Raw genomic sequence first — 20039 nt, forward strand, 5'->3', positions numbered from 1 at the left:
TTTCCTATAGTCGTTTCCATGATTATTTCTTTTCCCTTCAATAGCCGAAGGACCAAGGGATGGAATTCCTGGGATGTTATCAATGGGCAGATTCTAAATTCCTTGTCCACATACCTATTCTTCTCTTAATATTGGACCCAACCCCTTTACATAGAACTGAAGCAAAATTAAAATATACAGTTCCATTGTTGTTGTGTGTGTGGTGACAGTGAGTTGCCCTGGAAAATTCCTCTCCTGATGTTCCATAGCTTTCGTTGCCCATGAACAACTCAGTATTCCATTGTTTCATTGCATTTTCGGTGAACTTTCTAATATTTTCACAAACCCCGATGACATCTAGACATTTGATAATCCAACAATGTGGCAGTGAGTCAAATGCTTTTTTGTAATCAATCCAAGTTGTATAGAGGTTTGTTTTGCGGCTTTTGCAATTCTCCAGTATCATTTTGTCAATCAGAAGCTGATCTTTCGTGCCCCTACTTCTTATTTTATTGCCTTTTTGTTCTACTGGCAAGATGTTATTTTCCTCCAAGTAATCCTGGATTTGATCAGCTATTACGCCTGTCAGCAGTTTGAACATTGTAGGCAGAAATGTTATTGGCCTGTAGTTTCCTGGTATTGTCCTTTTTGCTGGATCTTTCTGTATCAAATATCTCTTCCCAGTTGTTATCCATTTGCTGATGTTTCCAGTTTGCAGAACCTCATTGAATTGTTCGGCAATTTTTGAGTGCAGGCTACTCAGATATTTAAGCCAAAATCGATGCAGTTGATCATTGCCAGGCGATGTCCAGTTCTTGACTTTCTTCACTCTTTCAGTGATCATTTCTGTTGTTATTTCCAAGGTTCTCATTTTGTTCTCAGAAAATTTATTTTCAAAGTCTTTTATCCACTCAGCTTTTTTGTTGTAACCTTTTTCTGTTTCCCACAGATTTTTCCAGAATGCATTTGTAGGTGTTTTTTCTGGTTTTTCATTTTTCACAGCCACCTGATGATTCAGACTCTGGTAGAACCGCCTCTGATCAGATTGGAAGAGTTTATTTTGTTTGTATTGGATGACTCTAGCTTCATATTGCTCAATTTTTCTATCTGTTGCCGTGATTTGTTGTTTCACAATTTCAAGAGCTTCTTCAATTTTCTTGTGTTCAGCCATTATTATTATTATTATTATTATTATTATTATTATTATTATTATTATTATTATTATTATATCCCACCCCATCTCTCTGAATTGACTTGGGGAGGTTTACATGGAGACCAAGCCCAGTAATGCAGCAATAAAATACAACATCATAAGATACATGCAATTACAATGAATTAATACATAAAAACATGTAAAATCATAAAAGCATAAACTCAACAACAACCAATAACCAATAGTCAGGTGCAATGGGTGTGTTCAAGAATTGGAGACAAGGTAATAAATCATACATTTTCATAAACTAAACTTCTAATTGTTGTTGTAGTGTGCCTTACAGTCATATCAGACTTAACGGCAACCCAAAGAGTAATCAATCATTGGATTTTCTTAGCAAGGTTGGTTGAGGGAGTATGCTGTCTTTGGCTTCCGCTGCAACTGAAAGTGTGATGTGCCCAAGGTCACCCATGTCTGGGCAGGGATTTCCATGTCTGGGCAGGGATTTGAGCCCTGTTCTTCAGAATCTTAATCCAACTACACCACACTGGCTCTTACAAACTAACACTGTGGAGTAATTGAACAGCTGCTGGCCAGGCTGAAAGTGTTGCTCCAAACTTGTATATAAACCTTATTGTAATCTAACTGTATCTCCTAATACAGAGGACAGAATGTTGTCCATAAGACAAATTACAAAATACATATTGTGATAATATCTTTATTTAGACCAACCAAAATTCCACCAAATCATGATAGCTTGCACAGCCCTTTTGGCTGTCATAAAAATTGTGTTTGGTATTATCAAAGTATAGGTTTTGTACAACCTCACCAAGCTCCCACACAATTTACTGTGCCCCAGATTTTTTCCAAAGGAATCACAAAAGCAAACCAAAAGGGGATGAAAGTGTTTACATGAAATGTATATTTACTCTGTACCTGGCAGTCTTCTTTCTCTCTTTTTCTTCTGCTTCCTCCTTCTGAGCAGTGTTTAGACTTTCTGCATCTGCTAGGTTATCAACTGCAATGGCCAAGAAGACATTCAGCAAGATATCTAATTCAAAACATTTTAAGGATACTACACAGCTATGTCAACTTAGCTTTTGTTAACAGAGAAATATATGAATTCCATGCCCTTAAATTAACTAGGGTTAATATAATATATAAGGACATATAAACAAAATCCCAGATTTCATTTAGTATAAATAGATATGCACCAATTGCAAATCTATCAATGAAAATTAAATGGTATGTGAATTTCCCCATAATTTGAAAGCTTTGACTTTTTGCCACATGACCATTTTATGAAGCTAACATAGAGATCTAACTGTCTACTTTGGAAACAATGCTTTCCTATGGCTGATGTTTCAGAGGTCCAGTTCTTGTCCTTATGACTCCGATTAACCTCATCCATTCCCAGATAAAACTACCCAGAACCTCTAGTTTTGTGAAGCCCTTTCTAGGCTATGAGAAACAAATTTTGGAAGAGATAAATTTTGTTATAATCATTGTCCATAGAGGCTTCAAGAAGCAGTTATTTTCCTCTTTTTTGCAGAAAAAAATTTGGAGATGAAGACAATTTTGGTTATAGAAACCCATCCGTTTTATGGCTACCATAACCCTTGACAATATAGAATTAGGTGGGTAAGAATGAACTGTTAGTGGGAACAATTTGACAGGGACCTCTTTTAATTAGTAATTAAATCACTAACTTTGTCTTAATCTGTAACACATGAGATAAATAACAACATGTCAGAATTCCACAGAATAAATACTGCTAGCTGGGTTTTTTTCTTGGTCACTTCCTTTCAGTCATACAGGTCTTTCTTTCTTTCTTTCTTTCTTTCTTATTTATTTATTTAATCATACAGACCCACAAAATAAACACAAGTATAAAAGGTGATTCATAATCGATGATATCCTTAATGCCAAATATTTTCCCCATATTTTTCAACAATACAAACTCTACCAAGTTGAGATGATGGGCGTTCATTCCCATTGTTCACTGAGAGCTCGATAAGGTTTAGGGCAGGGATCCCCAAACTTTTAAAGCAGAGGGCCAGTCCACAATCCTTCAGACTGTGGAGGGGCTGAATTATCATTTGGAAAGAAAACCCGAACAAATTCCTATGCACACTGCACATGTCTTATTTGTAGTGTAAAACAACAACAACAATGAAAGAACAATACAATATTTAAAAATGAAAACAATTGTAACCAACATAAACCTATCAGGATTTCAATGGGAAGTGTGGACCTGCTTCTGGCCAATTAATGAGGATTATTGTTGTTGTTGTGTGCCTTCAAGTCATTTCAGACTTTGGGTGACCCTAAGTCTAAAATTATTTATTTATTCATTTACTACATTTATTTATTACATTTATATCCCGCCCTTTTCACCCCAAAGGGGACTCAGAGCAGCTGTATGTACATACAATATATTATATTATTAGCATAGCACAATATTAGCATTATATATTACTATATTGAACTATACCACTATACTGTACAGTAGAGTCTCACTTATCCAACATTCGCTTATCCAACATTCTGGTTTATCCAACGCATTTTTGTAGTCAATGTTTGCAATACATCATGATATTTTGGTGCTAAATTCGTAAATACAGTAATTACTATGTAGCATTACTATGTATTGAACTACTTTTTCTGTCAAATTTGTTGTAGAACATGATGTTTTGGTGCTTAATTTGTAAAATCATAACCTAATTTGATGCTTAATAGGCTTCTCCTTAAGCTCTCCTTATTATCCAACATATTTGCTTATCCAACGTTCTGCTGGCCCATTTATGTTGGATAAGTGAGACTCTAATGTAATATTATATGTAATATATAACATATAATTAATATTGTTATATTGTATTATTATTAGCATTATATTGTATAACATTATAATATTATTATCAATATTACATGTACATACAATTATTATATTATTAAAAATGATATAAAATATTATATTTTAAAACTGAGGTCGAGGGCCAGGTAAATGATCTTGGAGGGCCGCATCCGGCCCCTGGGCCTTAGTTTGGGGACCCCTGGTTTAGGGTATTCCTCTGTGGTTACCTGTGATTGTATTTACTATTGCTAGCACAATGTTATTAGAAGCCATACATAAGCTGATAATAATAACAATAAACATGATCATGATCATTACTACTACAATTACTACTAAAATTATTTTATTTGCTCTCCAAATTAAACCACATGTGATAGATAGTGGATTCCACATAATTGGAGGGGGGAGAACATATACGTTTGCGTTTTAGTCAAAACTTTAAAGGAGTTATCCAAAAAGCTAAGCCCTGTTCCAAAATAGGTCTTGTAACTTGAGTGACTCATTTAGAGTTTGGATTGAAGTCCACCACTGCCACTGATATGGAACTGACAGAAATTTCTAGCCCAGCTCGGAAAGAGGTAAGAAGTAGCAAATGTCTACACTTTTCCTTCTGTGTCGTGGACAACTTAGAAAGCTTGGATGAGGAAATGCCAGTGGAAGGCTCAACAGTTGAGCTGGAGTCCAACAGTGCCCAGCAGCTCTCTCAGCCAAACTTTGAGAAGCACCCATGGAAGGAGCTACTACTTCTCAGCCTGCAGAACAAAAGCAAGTGAGTTCCTCTGAGCAGGCCAAGGAAGAGTCAACTGTTCCAGCTTTTGTGGACCAGTGAAATGAGAGATCTCAGCTGACTGGGTCCTTGAGATTAGCTGAGAAGTGAGCCAGTACCAGGTAACATCTGTGAACTTAGGATTTAAGGAATTCAAGCCTGGCATCTTGTTGCTGGTTGCAATACCAGTGCTAGAAGCTAACCTTGGACTCTTGCTATCTTGTATCTCCTGAACCCTGGACTTACCTTGAACTTTGGCTATGGATTGTGATTCAACCTTGTACTCTGAAACTCTGGTATTTGACTTACAACCTTGGAATGATCATTTACTTCTCTACTGTGTTATCCTGTTAATGCTTGTATGTCTGTTGGACTATCAACTTGACCTTGGTCTGTGGATCAGGCCCGGCCCAACACGGGACGCTAGCCACGCCCCCGCGTTGGGCGCCATGTTCCCAGGGGCGCTATCGAGCCCCTGGGAGGCGTGGCCACACTTGGCCCTGCCTACCGTGCTGTGGGAGGCATGGCCGCGCGACGCGGGAGGCGTGGTCAAGTCTGGCCCCGCCTCCTGCAGCGCCTGCCGTAGGGACAGGGTGGCTGCCGCGGGAGGTGGGGCCGGCCACGCCTCCCGCAGCGCACGCCCGCTGCAGCTTGGCTGGGACAGGGTGCCCGCCGGGGGAGGCGGGGCCAGCCCCGCTTCCCGTGGCGGGCACCCTGTCCCAACCAGACTGTGGTGGGAGTCCAGTCCTTCCAGGCCACGGCTGGACCTTCACCGTGGCCTGGAAGGACCGGATTTCCGCTGCAGCCTGCCTGGGACAGGGTGTGCGGGGTGGGAGGCGTGGCTAGCTCTGGCCTTGCCTCCTGCTGCGCGCACCTTGGCCAAGCTGCCCACGCTGTGGGGGGCGGGGTCAGGGCGCCCGCATGCAGCGTAGGAGGCGGGGCCAGGTCTGGCCACGCCTCCCGTGCTGCCCCACGCCGTGGGGGCGGGGTCAGGGCACACGCGCGTGGTGTGGGAGGCGGGGCCAGATCTGACCACGCCTCCCGCGGCGCAGTGGGGGGGGCGCAAAATTTTTTTTGCGTACCCCTGAAGATTCCCTTGGGCCGGTCCTGCTGTGGATTAGCATTCTGCTAGTAAAGCTTCTGACATTTTGGCACATGTAAGAATCCCTCTTTTTCCTTATACTATCTAAACAGTTAGATCGTCCTCCCATCTTCTGGTACCAAAAAGTGCACTAATATGTGCATTTGATAAAGACAAACTGGTGACTCATAATTCTTTATTTATGTCCCCATTAAGCAAACAATTAGGCAAAGAGGTTCTTCAACCAGGTGGGATGGTACGAGCAAGAGCAAGAGTTATAACCATGTTTAATCAGATGGAATTCTACCTCATATATGTTAATATATACAGGGTTTTTGAAAAAGAACTCCCTAGTTTTAATGTATGTATACTTAAAACTAGGGAGTTCTTTTTCAAACACCCTGTATTTTGGGGGCAAAATTATGAAAGCTTTACAGCCAAAACAACAACACCCATGTACAACAGGGAAACTTACAGAAGCAAAAAAAAAAACTATTTAGAGAGAAAAACAAGCAAAAAAATGCTCAAAGATATTTGAGAACGATTAGTCCAAGAAATTGCTATGTATCTGTTGCACGCAGGGTAGAAAAACAAGAGGTTGAGAATAAAAAAGATAGTATATGTGTTAGTTGCCTGAAACACTGAACAAATTTATTACAGGTCCAAATACTCAAATAAACATTCCATTTCTGCTCTTATATTTTTCAATGTACTAGCCAGTGACATAATCAATACATTGGAAATAACTTGCAAGAAGACTAGGATCTCTTCATATATTATTCTGAGATGTGGAAAGATATGTGAATATGGGGATATCTGATTTAAATGCTTGCTCATGTTCTTAAAATGTGCAGTTATACTTTGCATTTTTTTTTAAATGAAAGGATACAGTTACCACAGATGAAGAGGATAATGAAGTATACACAGACTACCATTCCAGATGATGAAGGACCACCATACGCCATAATGCCATCATACATAACAGCATTCCAGTCTTCACCTGTTAGAATCTAAAAAGCAGATATCTGGTTACTTTATGAACACAGGAAATCAACAACAGATAATGTTTTCATATAGTTCAAAGTACAAAAGTAAATATCCCATGAGAAATGCCAACCAGCATCTCTGATTAATTAAATGTATAGAATTAACAATATTGTTTTAGAAATGTAATGATCAAGTTTAGTAATCTAAAGTTCCTTTAAATTGCACAAATGTTTGAAGGCACTTTTAAAATGACTTTTTCATTTGTTGTTGAAATGAACATTTAGGGTCATTTCTGTCATTATATGTTTTTTCAGTACAATTTTCAAGAGTAAACACTTAGTATATAGTGACATAATTTAAGTTAATGCTACTGTCTTCATATTGGCCTGATGTTAACAGAACTGTGGATTGTGTAAATTAAGTAGTTATGTAGCTGAAATGATATTTTAGCAGTCTTAACCATTATTCTCTAACAGCTCTTAACTGACCAATCAAGTGAAAAGGAAAGTCTTATAATAATTATGAAAAACTGTAAAAACAGGATTTAAAAAAATATAAGAATATTTAGCATCTAATCAGTTAAATTGATTAATTATTTAATCATCGATATCTAATGCCAATACATTTTCACTGAAATATAACAAGCTATGGTTTATTAGTCCATGTGCAAACTTCATGCTCGTGAATTCTTTCCCTTTCCTTGAAGAGGAGATCTGTGTCTACACACTGTAGATTATTGAGTATAAGTGATGAGAGCAACTCAGATACATTAAGAAAGAACTGTTAATGGCATCCTTAGTAAACCATAGCCAAGATTAGCCACAGTCTGTTTCAGTCGGACATAATAATCACATTGCTATGCAATCAAATAGCAATGGAAGTTAAAGTTCACATAGCAACAAACCTTATTTTTCATTGTTATTTTTTGGATGTCAGCTCTCAGATGCCCATCAAACTTAGCCACTGGATAAATGAATTGGAAGGTTCTGAGAGTCATAATCCAGAGTAAATAAATTACCCAAGTCCTCATCCAAATGTGGTCCCCAGATGGGATGGCAACTAGACTAGCAAGTTATCTTCTAAACCTGAATTAAAAACCTTGCATAAAAGTGGAACATTTCTAGAAATCAAGCCACATGAATCAGGAGTCTTGAGTTCTAAAATGCCAAAAATAAATCTGGAACAACTAGAAATCTTGTTTTCATCTGTTTGGATTAAATTTAATTCCTCCTCTATGTCACACAACAAAATTTGATAAAGCAGACAAACTGAATGCTGAGTCAAATGAGAATCTCGATATTTTGAAAATACTTTTCAATCTCAGTAGATGGAAGACAACAGATAACAAATATTTCTTTTCTCTAAAAGTCACCACATATACAATTTATCCCAATACTGAGACTAGTTTTCATTTCAGACATCACCTACAATGTCTGATTATCAGGAATATCAAAATCAGCTTCCAAATTTATGTATCCATAGGAAAAAAATTATTCATCTTAACATCAGACGTTATGAAAATATTGGTAATCTTTTCAACTAGTTATTTCCTTATAACCTTTATACAAATAAACAGACACTAAAAAGGTAAATTCAACTAACTATAAATTAATGTATACTGTATTTACTTGAAATACTCTCTAATTAATTCAGTGGATTAATCTCTGATTAAGTTACACATGGAGCTATCCAGTAAGGCTGAAGTCCTATTCATACTAACATGAAAATAAATCCCATTATGGCAATGACATATACTTCCAAGATAACCTAGATAGGACCACATATTTTTACAACATCTAACACGTGTCAGGAAACCAAATGCTGTGTAATTTCCCAAGACTAAGATATCTAAGCACAGCAGGCATATTATTCTGGCATAAAGGGCAGTGAACCTAAAGAAAATATGCTTTACCACTAAAACATATTATCAAACTAATTTTAAAAAATAGCAATAGTACTTGCAAACTAGTAAACCCTTTCTATGTATTGTGTGAATCAATATGATTCTCTCCTTAGTTTTCTGTCCCTCCTTTTTTTCTTCTAACTTTTAAATCAGGTCACATCCGAGACTTATGCCAGTTTTAAAAGCAACTTCTCATACAGTACTGAGGTTGTATTTTGAAAGCAAGTAGATAGGACAAAAACAAGGCGCAAGATCCAGTGTTGCGCAACCAGATTTTCACTTATCCAACCAAGAATTCCCTTCTACCTCTATGCTACAACTTCTTGAATACTCATAAAACATATTCTGGAAGACTCACAGCTTTTCCAGCAGATTGGGGGTGGGGGGAGCGACAGAGGACAAAAGGGAACTCATGCCTCTTATGGATCCTTTATATTGATACATTGACACTGATTTCAACCAGGGTAAAGAAGGAAAGAAGCCCTTTCTGCCTACATGAATATTTTTGGCCACAGCCCAAAGCCTGGCAAATTTACCAAGACACAAACTTTAAACATGCAAAGCAAAACAGTTGTTTTTAAAAACCGCTAAACATGAGGAAAAGTTTTCTATTTTTGTTTTTGTTTTTAAACATTCATATTTTTAACACGCTTTGTAAACTAAACTTTGGATGAACAAAGACAACTTAATATTAATGACGTCAACATAAAAGCTATGCTGCATAAATAGATTGAATACATGATATGAACAGATGATACAAAAAGATGCAGAGACTACTAGAATATTGACTTTAATGAGCAGAATGCTATTTAACACAAACAGTATTAATAAATAGTTGTGATAGTGATTTGGTTTTTTAGGAGACAGGATTACTTAGACACTTTTGTTTTCAAAGATAAAATGGCTAATAGTGGGTGAAAGAAATTTACCTGGAATACAGTTAAAAGAGCTTGTGGGAAATTATCGAAGGTGCTCCGTTTTGTTTGAGTTTCATCAAAATTAAATTTGCCTCCAAACAGCTGCATTCCAAGCAATGAGAAGATTATGATGAAGAGGAAAAGCAGAAGCAACAGTGAAGCAATGGACTTCATTGAGTTTAACAAGGATGCTACCAAGTTGCTCAGGGATGTCCAGTGCCTATAAATTAAAATGCGTGTGTTAACCAAAAAAAACCGTAAAAGAACAGTGCGTGATGAAATATTACAAAAGAGCTGCGGATCATACAAGTGTCAATTAAACTTAGCAAGTAAAACAAAAACACAAAAAACAAAAACTAAACAAACTAACAAGTATCACTCTTGATTTCCTCTTACCTGGTTACTTTAAAAATACGGAGAAGACGAACACAGCGGAACACTGAAATGCCCAGGGGAGACATGATTTCCAACTCCACCAAGATGGTTTCAACAATGCCGCCACAGACCACGAAGCAGTCAAAGCGATTAAAAAGGGACACAAAGTAAGACTGCAGGCCCAGACTATACATTTTTATTAACATTTCACAGGTGAACAAAGCCAGGAGAACTTTATTTGCAATATCTGCAGGGGGGGAAACAGAAAAATATATTAATTCATTTTGTGCAGAAAGCAAGCGATGATTTATTTCTAGTTTCACCTTAAAACATTCCTCTCCATTAGAAACAAATCACCATAGATTATTAGGGTGGAGAGATTGGCCGACTTATAAAGAAATCTTAAATTCAGCACTCGACACAAATACCACTCCACAGTTAAAAGATCTACAAGAAATCCAATCCATTGATAGGAATGTAACGTGGTATCATTACTTTCAAATTAAGGAATCCTATAAAAAGGACAACCCGGAAGGTTTTGAAACTGAACAGGGTTTCTGGGATAGAATCTGTCAGTCCAACAAAAAAGTTATATCCATATTATACAGTAAATTATTGGAATGGGAGTTACAATCAGAGGGCACAACAAAAGCAATGATTCAGTGGGCAAAGAACATCGGCCGTCCTATTTATATACATTTCTATTTGGAGAAAAAAGATAAAATACTCTTATTCTACAGATATGAAAGAAAACTGGCTCAAAGTACTGCATAGGTGGTATCTGACACCCAAAAAGATAGGGCTAATGTATAAAAAGGCTATATGTGGTGGAGTTGCAAAAAATTAGAGAAATTTTGGACGATGGTACTAGAGGAAAGTAACAAAATCTTAAAAACAAATTTTAAAAAAGCACCTGAACTCCTATTGCTAGGGTTATATGATCAATCAATTATGGTAGATAGAAATACAGATAAATTATTCACCTTCTGTATCACTGCAGCGAGAATGCTGGTCGCAAAGCAATGGAAAAGTGAAAATGCACCAACAAAAGAAGCATGGCTGGGAAAATTGATTGAAATAAAGGATATGGACAAATTAACTTTTTTGCTGAGGAAGAGTAATGGAAGAGTGATGAAGGACACGGACTGGTCTCCACTTGAGGACTACATTAAGAAAATTACATCTAAAAATTGATAAGGGAACTTATAACAAAAAGATGTACAAAGATCGGAAGAACACCCCCCCCCCCATTGTGTCCACTATTCACATTCCCTAACCCTTACTGTATTTTCTGTATCCCATCCCCTTTTCTCCCCCTTATCAATCCTTATCACTCCCCCCTCCCTTTTGTGTGTGTGAGGTGTGTTGCACTTGTTTTATTGTTGTTTGTTACTGTATGTTGTTATGATGTATGTACATAACTTTTCAATAAAAATATCTTTAAAAAAAACAACATTCCTCCCAGTGATGCTGTGTATGCCTATGAAAATATTACTTACTAACAAGTTAATTCAAACAAATTAAATTTTCATTGCATTCCTATAACAAATAACATATTTACCATACATTTATTAGCGGCATGATTCCAATACTGTCCTGATGCATCTACCAAGTTTAGCATATACAGCAGCATTTCTCAACCTGGGGGTCGGGACCCCGGAGAGGGGGGTTGCGAGGGGGTGTTAGAGGGGCCACCAAAGACCATCAGAAAACACATATTTCTGATGGTCTTAGAATCCCCTTTGACAGAGAAGGCTGAAGATCTCCCCCCTGTCCTTCTCTTCCCTTTTGCAAACAAACGGCGAATCCTCCCACCAAAAGCCCTCCTTCTGCTGTGATTAGCCAGCCTCTCAGCCAAGGGGAGGGTTTTTTCTGAGACTCCAAGCGGAGAGGGAAGGTGAACTATAAATCCCAGAAACTACAACTCCCAAATGTCAAGGTTTATTTTCCCCAAACTCCACCAGTGTTCAAATTTGGGCATATTGAGTATTCATGGTAAGTTTGGTCCAGATCCATCATTGTTGGAGTCCACAGTGCTCTCTGGATGTAGGTGAACTACAACTACAAAACACCAAACCATTCCAGTATTTTCTATTTGTCATGGGAGTTCTGTGTGCCAAGATTGGTTCAGTTCCATTGTTGGTGGAGTTCGGAATACTCTTTGATTGCAGGTGAACTATAAACCCCAGCAACTACAACTCCCAAATGACAAAGTCAACTGCTCCCTCCAACCTCACCAGTAATCAAATTTGGGCGTATCAGATATTTCTGCCAAATTTGGTCCAGTGAATGAAAATACATCCTGCATATCAGATATTTACATTACGATGCATAACAGTAGCAAAATTACAGTTATGAAGTAGCAACAAAAATAATTTTATGGTTGGGGGTCACTACAACATGAGGAACTGTATTAAGGGGTCGCAGTATTAGGAAGTTTGAGAACCACTGATATACAGTGACTGTCTTAATGTCCTCTGTAATATAGGGATCAATTGGGAATCTTGAACACGGAGAACAACTGATAGAAGTCATCAACATAACAACTGATAAAAACCAATAATAGAATCCCCCAACGGTAAGCTCTGCCATGCAATTGAAATCTTTTCTAGACCTGATAACATGGAGGAGGCATTTGGGAAGTGCAAGCGAACTTTGTACAACTCCCAGAGGGGGGAAATAATGGATGGCACTCACTGGGAAAAGCAGGACTGTGACAAACTACTGAAGCCCAATAACCTGAGCTAATTCTTTACTATGGGTTTCTAAATGTATATGCCCAGATTAAAACTGAAATGATACCAAAAATTAGGTCATTTCTTCTCAAGGTTCTCTTTAAGACGATTTACATACTTTATATAACATAAAATACCTAAAAAAAACAAAGTTACATGCTGAATTTGAACTGGCTATTGCATTAAAAAAATTTTTTCAGTATTTCATTTTTACCTTGTATTTGTGTCAACCAATCAGGCTGATTGTAATGCTCTGATGAGATAGTTAAGGTGTTCAGGAAGACGAGTACAATAACTAACCAATAAAACGAAACGGATTTTACAGCAGCCCGGCATCTTCTTCGATTGAATCTGTTCCATCGTCGCCAGCGTCGACTAAAATTTAGAACAGTAGAGACATTACAATATAGACTACATTTATAAACATCAGGCAAAGACATCTTAGTCCACTATTGTGGTGCTACCACAGAACATTTCCTACCTATATATGCCTGTTCACAATAACACTGGGAGAAAAGGTAGCTAAGAACCAGTACCTCATTTAAAGGGTCATGCAGGTCTGTATAGTGTGTAAGTCAGAATCTGCACTTGGAATTGACTCCCAGTAAGCATTGGTAGCTAGTATGGGAAATAAAGTATGGGAAATAAAGTACTGGAGTTATGCACTGTAGTTTGTCAGATCTGAGAAGCATCCTGGCAGCTGCATTCTCAAACAAAGAGAATTCAGAATTTTCTTCAGAGGCAGCCTAGATAGGACACATCATAGCACTCTACTCCAACAGGGACTGAGGCACATATGACTTTGGTCATACCTTTCACTGAAAATTTGAATAATTAAAACTGAACTATTAGGCTCAGTTTCATAAATGTTACAATTCAGAAATACAGTACAACTCTTATATCTATGGGGCATAATTTTCTGGACTTTGCGTGGATCTGAGAAACCGTGGATAGTAGTGGATCCTAATGAAATGAAGATCTTCTGACCAAGAATACCATAGAGTTGTGCTGGAAGACCTAGAACAGTGGTTCTCAACCTGTGGGCCCCCAGCTAGTTTACCAGCTATTAGGATCTCTGGGAGTTGAAGGCCAAAACATCTGAGGACCCACAGGTTGAGAACCACTGACCTAGAAAAACCTAGAAATTACATGTTTTACCAAATGTAGATAAGTGAAACCGTGAATATTGGGTATCCTACTGTACAAATGTGTAAATGCCATCCATGTACCTCTCAAATGACTGAATCTAAGGTTGAAAGAGCTGGTAAAAACCCCAAAGGCTGGGTGCATTGACAAATTTGGAGAACAGACATTGCTACTAGCACTGTTATCACAGACTGCAATTCAGGCAAAGGATAAATCAGAATGGGAAATTGAAACATACATGACTCTTACATAAATATTTTTGTTTCTCCAGCCACATGGTAGCTCATTCTTCTTAAACAGAGCTATCTATACATTTTACCTCTACATGCTAAAGGCAATTGTGTTTTTTTCTTAATAGGGATTTCCCACATATACACATGCACACTCAAAGAGAAAGTGGAATGAATTAGGCCTAAACCATTAATCAGGCAAATATCTTCTCAACTGACAGGCCTTTGAAAAAAAAATCTGTGCTGTTCTTACTTTTTAGTGGTGTGTCTGTTGAGTATTCTCCCCCAAGGTCCACTGAACTACAGCCCTAGATCTTTCCTAAAAACAGTTCCAAAGATTTCTCCAGACTACAGATTTCATGATTCCAAAGCATAGAGCCATGGTAGTTAGTGATATCAAATATATTACAGCTGGGCAGTCTGGGTACATTCAGAGGCTGAAGCAACCAGCAACTATTACAGATGTATAGTGGAAATAAAAGCCACGTGACTTCTGAACCAATCTCTGTGCAAGTCTCTTAAACAGCCACTTGATTTGCAGTGGTACTGTTCAGTTCCATTAGATGATTTCATTCCTCTCATTCAACGCTTCTGTGTGTAGGAAGAACCAATTTGACTTGCATGCCAAGGAAACAAGGGGTCAGACTATTTCATGCCATTTAAGTGTACATTCTGCATTGCAAGTAGACAAAAAAACCCTGCTTCCATTACTAGAAATATAAATATACATCTTAGTTTTTTCACTAATAATGGAAGTAGCCAAAGCAATCTTTCACACGTTATGCTGATCACACCTATAATTTACTACAAGTCATTTTGTATGGAGTACTGGAGGCTAAAATGAATACAGGCTAAGACTGCAGAGCCTGCTCAAACCTAGCAATCAGGCAGCAGGGGTTAAAAGAATGCACTTTTCTTTGTGCAGCTCATGCTAATCCCCATTCTTCTAGGCTGGTAACAGAAAGCAGTTGAGCATTGTTTCAGTAATGTTGCAAATAGTGTTCCACATGCTTAAGCCAACTTTGATACTACAGTAGTCTCACTTATCCAAGCTAAACAAGCCAGCTGACCCTTGGATAAGCGAATATCTTGGATAATAAGGAGGGATTAAGGAAAAGCCTATTAAAGATCAAATTAGGTTATGATTTTACAAATTAAGCACCAAACATCATGTTTTACAACAAATTTGACAGAAAAAGCAGTTCAATACACAGTAATGTTATGTTGTAATTACTGTATTTACAAATTTAGCACCAAAATATCATGATATATTGAAAACATTGACTGCAAAAATGGCTTGGATAATCCAGAAACTTGGATAAGTGAGGCTTGGATAAGTGAGACTCTACTGTACTTAAAAATGACATCAAATTGGCCGAATTCGGTCAGACTAGCAAGTTTTTTTTCTTGTCCACATATAAGACACCTTTTTTGTAAAAACAATACCAACAACAAATATATTTGCTTTAAACTGTGCGCTCTCTCTCTCTCTCTCTCTCTCTCTCTCTATATATATATATATATATATATATATAGTCCTTCCATTTGCTAGCAAGACCTTGTGCAAAGAAAAATGCAAAAATGACTGTTTAAGGTGACTCTCTGATCCAAAAGTATAATGAACTCACAACCTCTGAGGATGCCTGTCATGGATGTGGGCAAAACGTCAGGGTTGCTGTGAGTTTTCTGGGCTGTATGGCCATGTTCCAGAAGCATTCTCTCCTGACATTTCGCCCACATCTAAGGCAGGCATCCTCAGAGGTTGTGACTGACCCATCAAACCCTACTGCCCATCCCTGCCCCTATTAAATCTTTTAAATGCATCTATCCAAAGATGTCTGATTCTTTTGTCACTAAGTTTATTCCTAACTTTCAAAGACTCCTATGAAGAAAAATCCAGAGCTCAGTAAAAGCTGTATTGATAGTTTGAGGGGGTTAAGTAAACAGATTTACGAGATAGTATTTTATAGTGCAGTAGACTGAATAAATAAATGAAAGAAAGAGAAGCTGTTGTGTTTTTCAAAGAAGCACACAGGTATTTTTGCAGCACAAAAGATAAGAATCAGGAGAAAAGAATACAAGTAACTATGTTTTCAGTTTTCAGTTTTAAAGACAGCAAAGATAAAATTAAGAAGCTAAACAAAAATATTGGGTATATGACTGATTTTTAATTGTGATTGTAAATTTTATTTATTAATAACCAATGAAATCCTGCTTGCATGCATTTCATAAGATATTATATTTGTGCTATGATTTGGATACCTTTTTACATTGCAGTATTCCAGAAATGTAGTTTAAAGTATTTCCCATATGAACGTTATGCAAACATATCAGAAATGGTTCTGCAGAAACTTCAGCTTGTTTTTCTTCCTTCAATAATATAACATAACACACTACTAGAATGCACGATGTGCTGAAGATCACCTAAAATTGTGATCTTGACAATCATGATGACAAAACATGGAAGTGACTGTTGTTACAGCTGTCATTTGCTTATAGATTCAGATATTGCTCCAAAACACATTCAGCAAAAAACAAAAAACAAAAAAACCCCTGAAAATCAGTTTCAAACTCTGGTTTCAGATTCTGTTTGTTAGCAAAAAATTAATCACACTTCAGCCAAGGGTTTGCTTCATACTAAATGCAAAACTGTGATTTAGCATTATATGCACAAGCCTCTGTGAATCCAAGTGACGCTTGAGTGCTTCTTGTGTTCCCTCCTTTCACCACATGGCTGGAAGGAGGGATAAACAAGTCTTTACTTTTGCATTCCTCAGATCCTAGCTTGTCACTAAATATGGACCTGGAAGCACTGTTACAAATACACTAGCCAGCTGCTAAACAAGCTATCTTCAAACAATGGGTGATAAGTCTGATTCATTTAAAATCACAGCTAATTCATCCTCCTGGCCATGTAGGAGCAGAAGAGTAGCATGAATGCTGGGAGAATACTCAAGCCTGCAGCTTTGCTTAGTGTTTCAAATAGTGATGCACAACATCTGAAGTCAAAATTTAGTATGCATGGCTTCGTATTATAGTAGTATAGAGTAGTGACAACAAGTTCAATAAAATCAAACATGGTTGAGCTTAAAAACTCTATTTATGTCAGAACCTAGAAAAACTTCTTAATAGAGATACTGGTGAGGGTGACTGATTAAGAGGAAAGTGTTTCCTCTTAATCAGAAGCCAATTTACATCAATTTTTATTGCAAAGGAGAAATTGAACAAAATCAAAAACAGAGTAATGTACTATGATCTCATTTGGACATAATCCTATATGATAGCTCAGTATTAAATGAGTAAGGTCTGAATGTAACAACTCTATCCTTCTCTCTACATGTGGCCACCCTGAAGACCCCCCCCCCTCCATTTCTCTCTAAAAGTTAATTAAAAGGTACCTGGCCACTGTAACTTCCCTCCTCACGTTCTCCTGGAGCAAGGAAATGATACCTGAGGAGACAGGAGGGGCGAGGAGGAAAATTCTTCCTCACCCCCGTCTCCTTGCCTAAAAGGTGCAGTATGGCAGTGGAGACTCACCCCCGGGTAGTCCCGGGACTACCCAGAAGTGAGTGTTCACAGGCCCAATACCCCATTAGTCCCAGGCCTTTCAGGAAGCCCTGGATCTAAAAGGGTATCTAAATAATTTGTTTTTGCCAGAGGCATCATTTGGACAACTCCACTAAAAACCGAGACAGGTCCCGGTTTTTGGGCCTGTCTGGATGGGCCCTGAAGAAGGCATTTAGCTTGAGTCATGAGATGTTTATCATTGTCATACTCTGTGAAACTTAACCTCCAGATAGGGATTGGCATGAAAAGAGATTTTTTTAAAAAAAAAACAACATAATATGAAATATACTCCCAAGGGTTCCCATATCCTGCCTCCACTGCAGATCACTGGTTGTCCTTGGTGACATCATCTTGTTCAATGATTCTGAACTATTAATCCTGTCTGATTATGATTTCTTGTTACATGCAATTGTAAAAGCCACACTGGAAGGCCGCAATCAGAGAATGGTACTGGATGCAGGCTATGCCAAACATTTCCTTTTTCTTGTTTCTTAATATAAAATCCCACACCTTCACCTCCAATACCTTGAATTTCAAATGTACATTTAAAACTTATTTTGAAGGCCACTAGAGAGGAGGGGACTCTTTTGGGTGGGAGCAAAAAAAAAAAAAACAACTTTTCAGATATACAACCTCAACTTCCAAAGTAACTTCTCAAGGGGAAGGGGGAGTGCATTAAGATACAGTAGAGTTCTGATTATTCGACATAAACGGGCAGGCCGAATGTCGAATAACTGGATCTTACGGATAATAAGAAGGCCCTATTATCTAGCAAGCCGGTTGAAGGAAGTGTCCCATGCACGTTGCTAGGTAGATAGCAAGCTACCTAGCAATGTGCAGGAGCGCTTCTGCTCCGTCTCTTGGGAAGTGCCCGTGTGCGTTGCTAGGTAGATAACAAGCTACCTAACAATGCTCAGGGGTGCTTCCTAAGCCAAGTGCTCACCGCTCCGCCCCTTGGGAAGCGCCCGTGCGCGTTACTAGGTAGCTTGCTATCTACCTAGCAACGCGCATAGGCGCCTCCCAAGGGGCAGAGCAGCGAGCACTCGGCTTAGCGAAGCGCCTGTGCACGTTGCTAGGTAGCTTGCTATCTACCTAGCAATGCACACGGGCGCTTCTCTGCTCTCCACCCTGCCTCTTGGGAGGTGCCTGTGTGCATTGCTAGGTAGATAGCAAGCTACCTAGCAACGTGCATGAGCGCCTCCCAAGGGGCCTGGGACGTCGGATAATACGGAGTGTCGGTTAACCGGAAGTCGGTTAACCGGGACTCTACTGTACTTGCACATGCATTGGGTTTAAAGAAAAGAAAATAGAATAATAATAATGATAATAATAATAATAATAATAATAATAATAATAATAATAATAATAATAATGTCAGAACCCTGCTACTAGAGCCTGGATGTGGCTCTGAGTTTCAGGGTCACTGACATTGATAAGACACCTGCGTCTCAGGACTCGGAGAAGAAACGGCTGCTGGACTTGGTGGGGAATCTGCGCGGGGTTTTGCTGAGTGGGAAGAGACTTTTCAAATGAGGGGGAGGGTATATAAAGGATGGTTGGCCGGAGCCTCCCATTCTTGGCTTTTCTGATGTTTATGTTTCCTGCAGTAAAGTTTCTGGTGATTTCACAGAGAGTCTCGTGTGTTCATTCAGGAGCGGCTGTAGTGAGCTGACACTAAGCCAAGAATATGGACACCATCCCGCTGTAGCAGTGAGGTGCAACATACAAGTGGAGGATGAAGAGCTCTTGGGTGCAGGAGGAGGAAGGTCGGGAAGGGCCACTCCCGAGCCGGACGCTGAGTTCCACCAGCTGGCGGCCCTGGCGTCATCCACCGCTTATGCCCAGCCGAATGGGGTAACCCAGAGGCGTGGAGTGGTGCAGGGAGACAGCACCGGAGGAGAGGAAGATTTACCTTCCCCAGCCCCACAAAGGATGGTGTTTCTGGAGGAGAGGATGTCGGCGATGGAGACCACCCTGGCAGTAATGTCGAGGGCGATGGAGCACCTGGCGTTTTTGGCGGAGCCAGAGAGAGGAAGGGAACTTCGGGCTGGCTCAATGTGGGACATGAGCGTGGGAAGCAGCCAGGGCTTTGCAGACCTCCCAGCACTGAAGGGAAGGGAAATGCGAAAGGAGCCCGGCGCCCGGCCCAAGACCAAAACAAGCCTGACGCGGGTGGAGGAGAGTGACGACGAAGGGGAAAAGCCTCCGAGAATCCCGGCTATGCTCCCAGCTGAGACCCTAGTGCCCCTGGCGAATGCCGGGCGTGGCACAGGGCCAAGAAAAACAGCAGTGGGGCCCACTGGTCCGCAAGGGGGCTTGCGACGGGCGGAGGATTGGGGATTGCCG

The 20039-nt window shown here is 39.2% G+C and overlaps 1 protein-coding gene across 22 annotated transcripts in view; it reads right to left on the reverse strand.

Annotated features, from left to right (window-relative positions):
* cacna1d (calcium voltage-gated channel subunit alpha1 D) overlaps window positions 1–20039 on the reverse strand; it is a 300008-nt gene that overhangs the window by 124081 nt on the left and 155888 nt on the right. For all 22 annotated transcript variants that reach the window (XR_010002620.1, XM_062969926.1, XM_062969920.1 and 19 more), the window contains exons 12-16: window positions 12965–13125; window positions 10037–10262; window positions 9653–9860; window positions 6723–6843; window positions 2069–2183 (exon numbers count right to left, since the gene is read on the reverse strand). Coding sequence is in view for 21 of the 22 variants with exons in the window: in XM_062969926.1 (XP_062825996.1) it covers window positions 2069–2183; window positions 6723–6843; window positions 9653–9860; window positions 10037–10262; window positions 12965–13125 (831 nt within the window). In the remaining variant the exon portion in view is untranslated. The remainder of the gene's footprint in view (window positions 1–2068; window positions 2184–6722; window positions 6844–9652; window positions 9861–10036; window positions 10263–12964; window positions 13126–20039) is intronic.

Source organism: Anolis carolinensis, chromosome 2 (assembly GCF_035594765.1).
Source record: "Anolis carolinensis isolate JA03-04 chromosome 2, rAnoCar3.1.pri, whole genome shotgun sequence".
In the NCBI taxonomy this organism is placed as follows: Eukaryota; Metazoa; Chordata; class Lepidosauria; order Squamata; family Dactyloidae; genus Anolis; species Anolis carolinensis.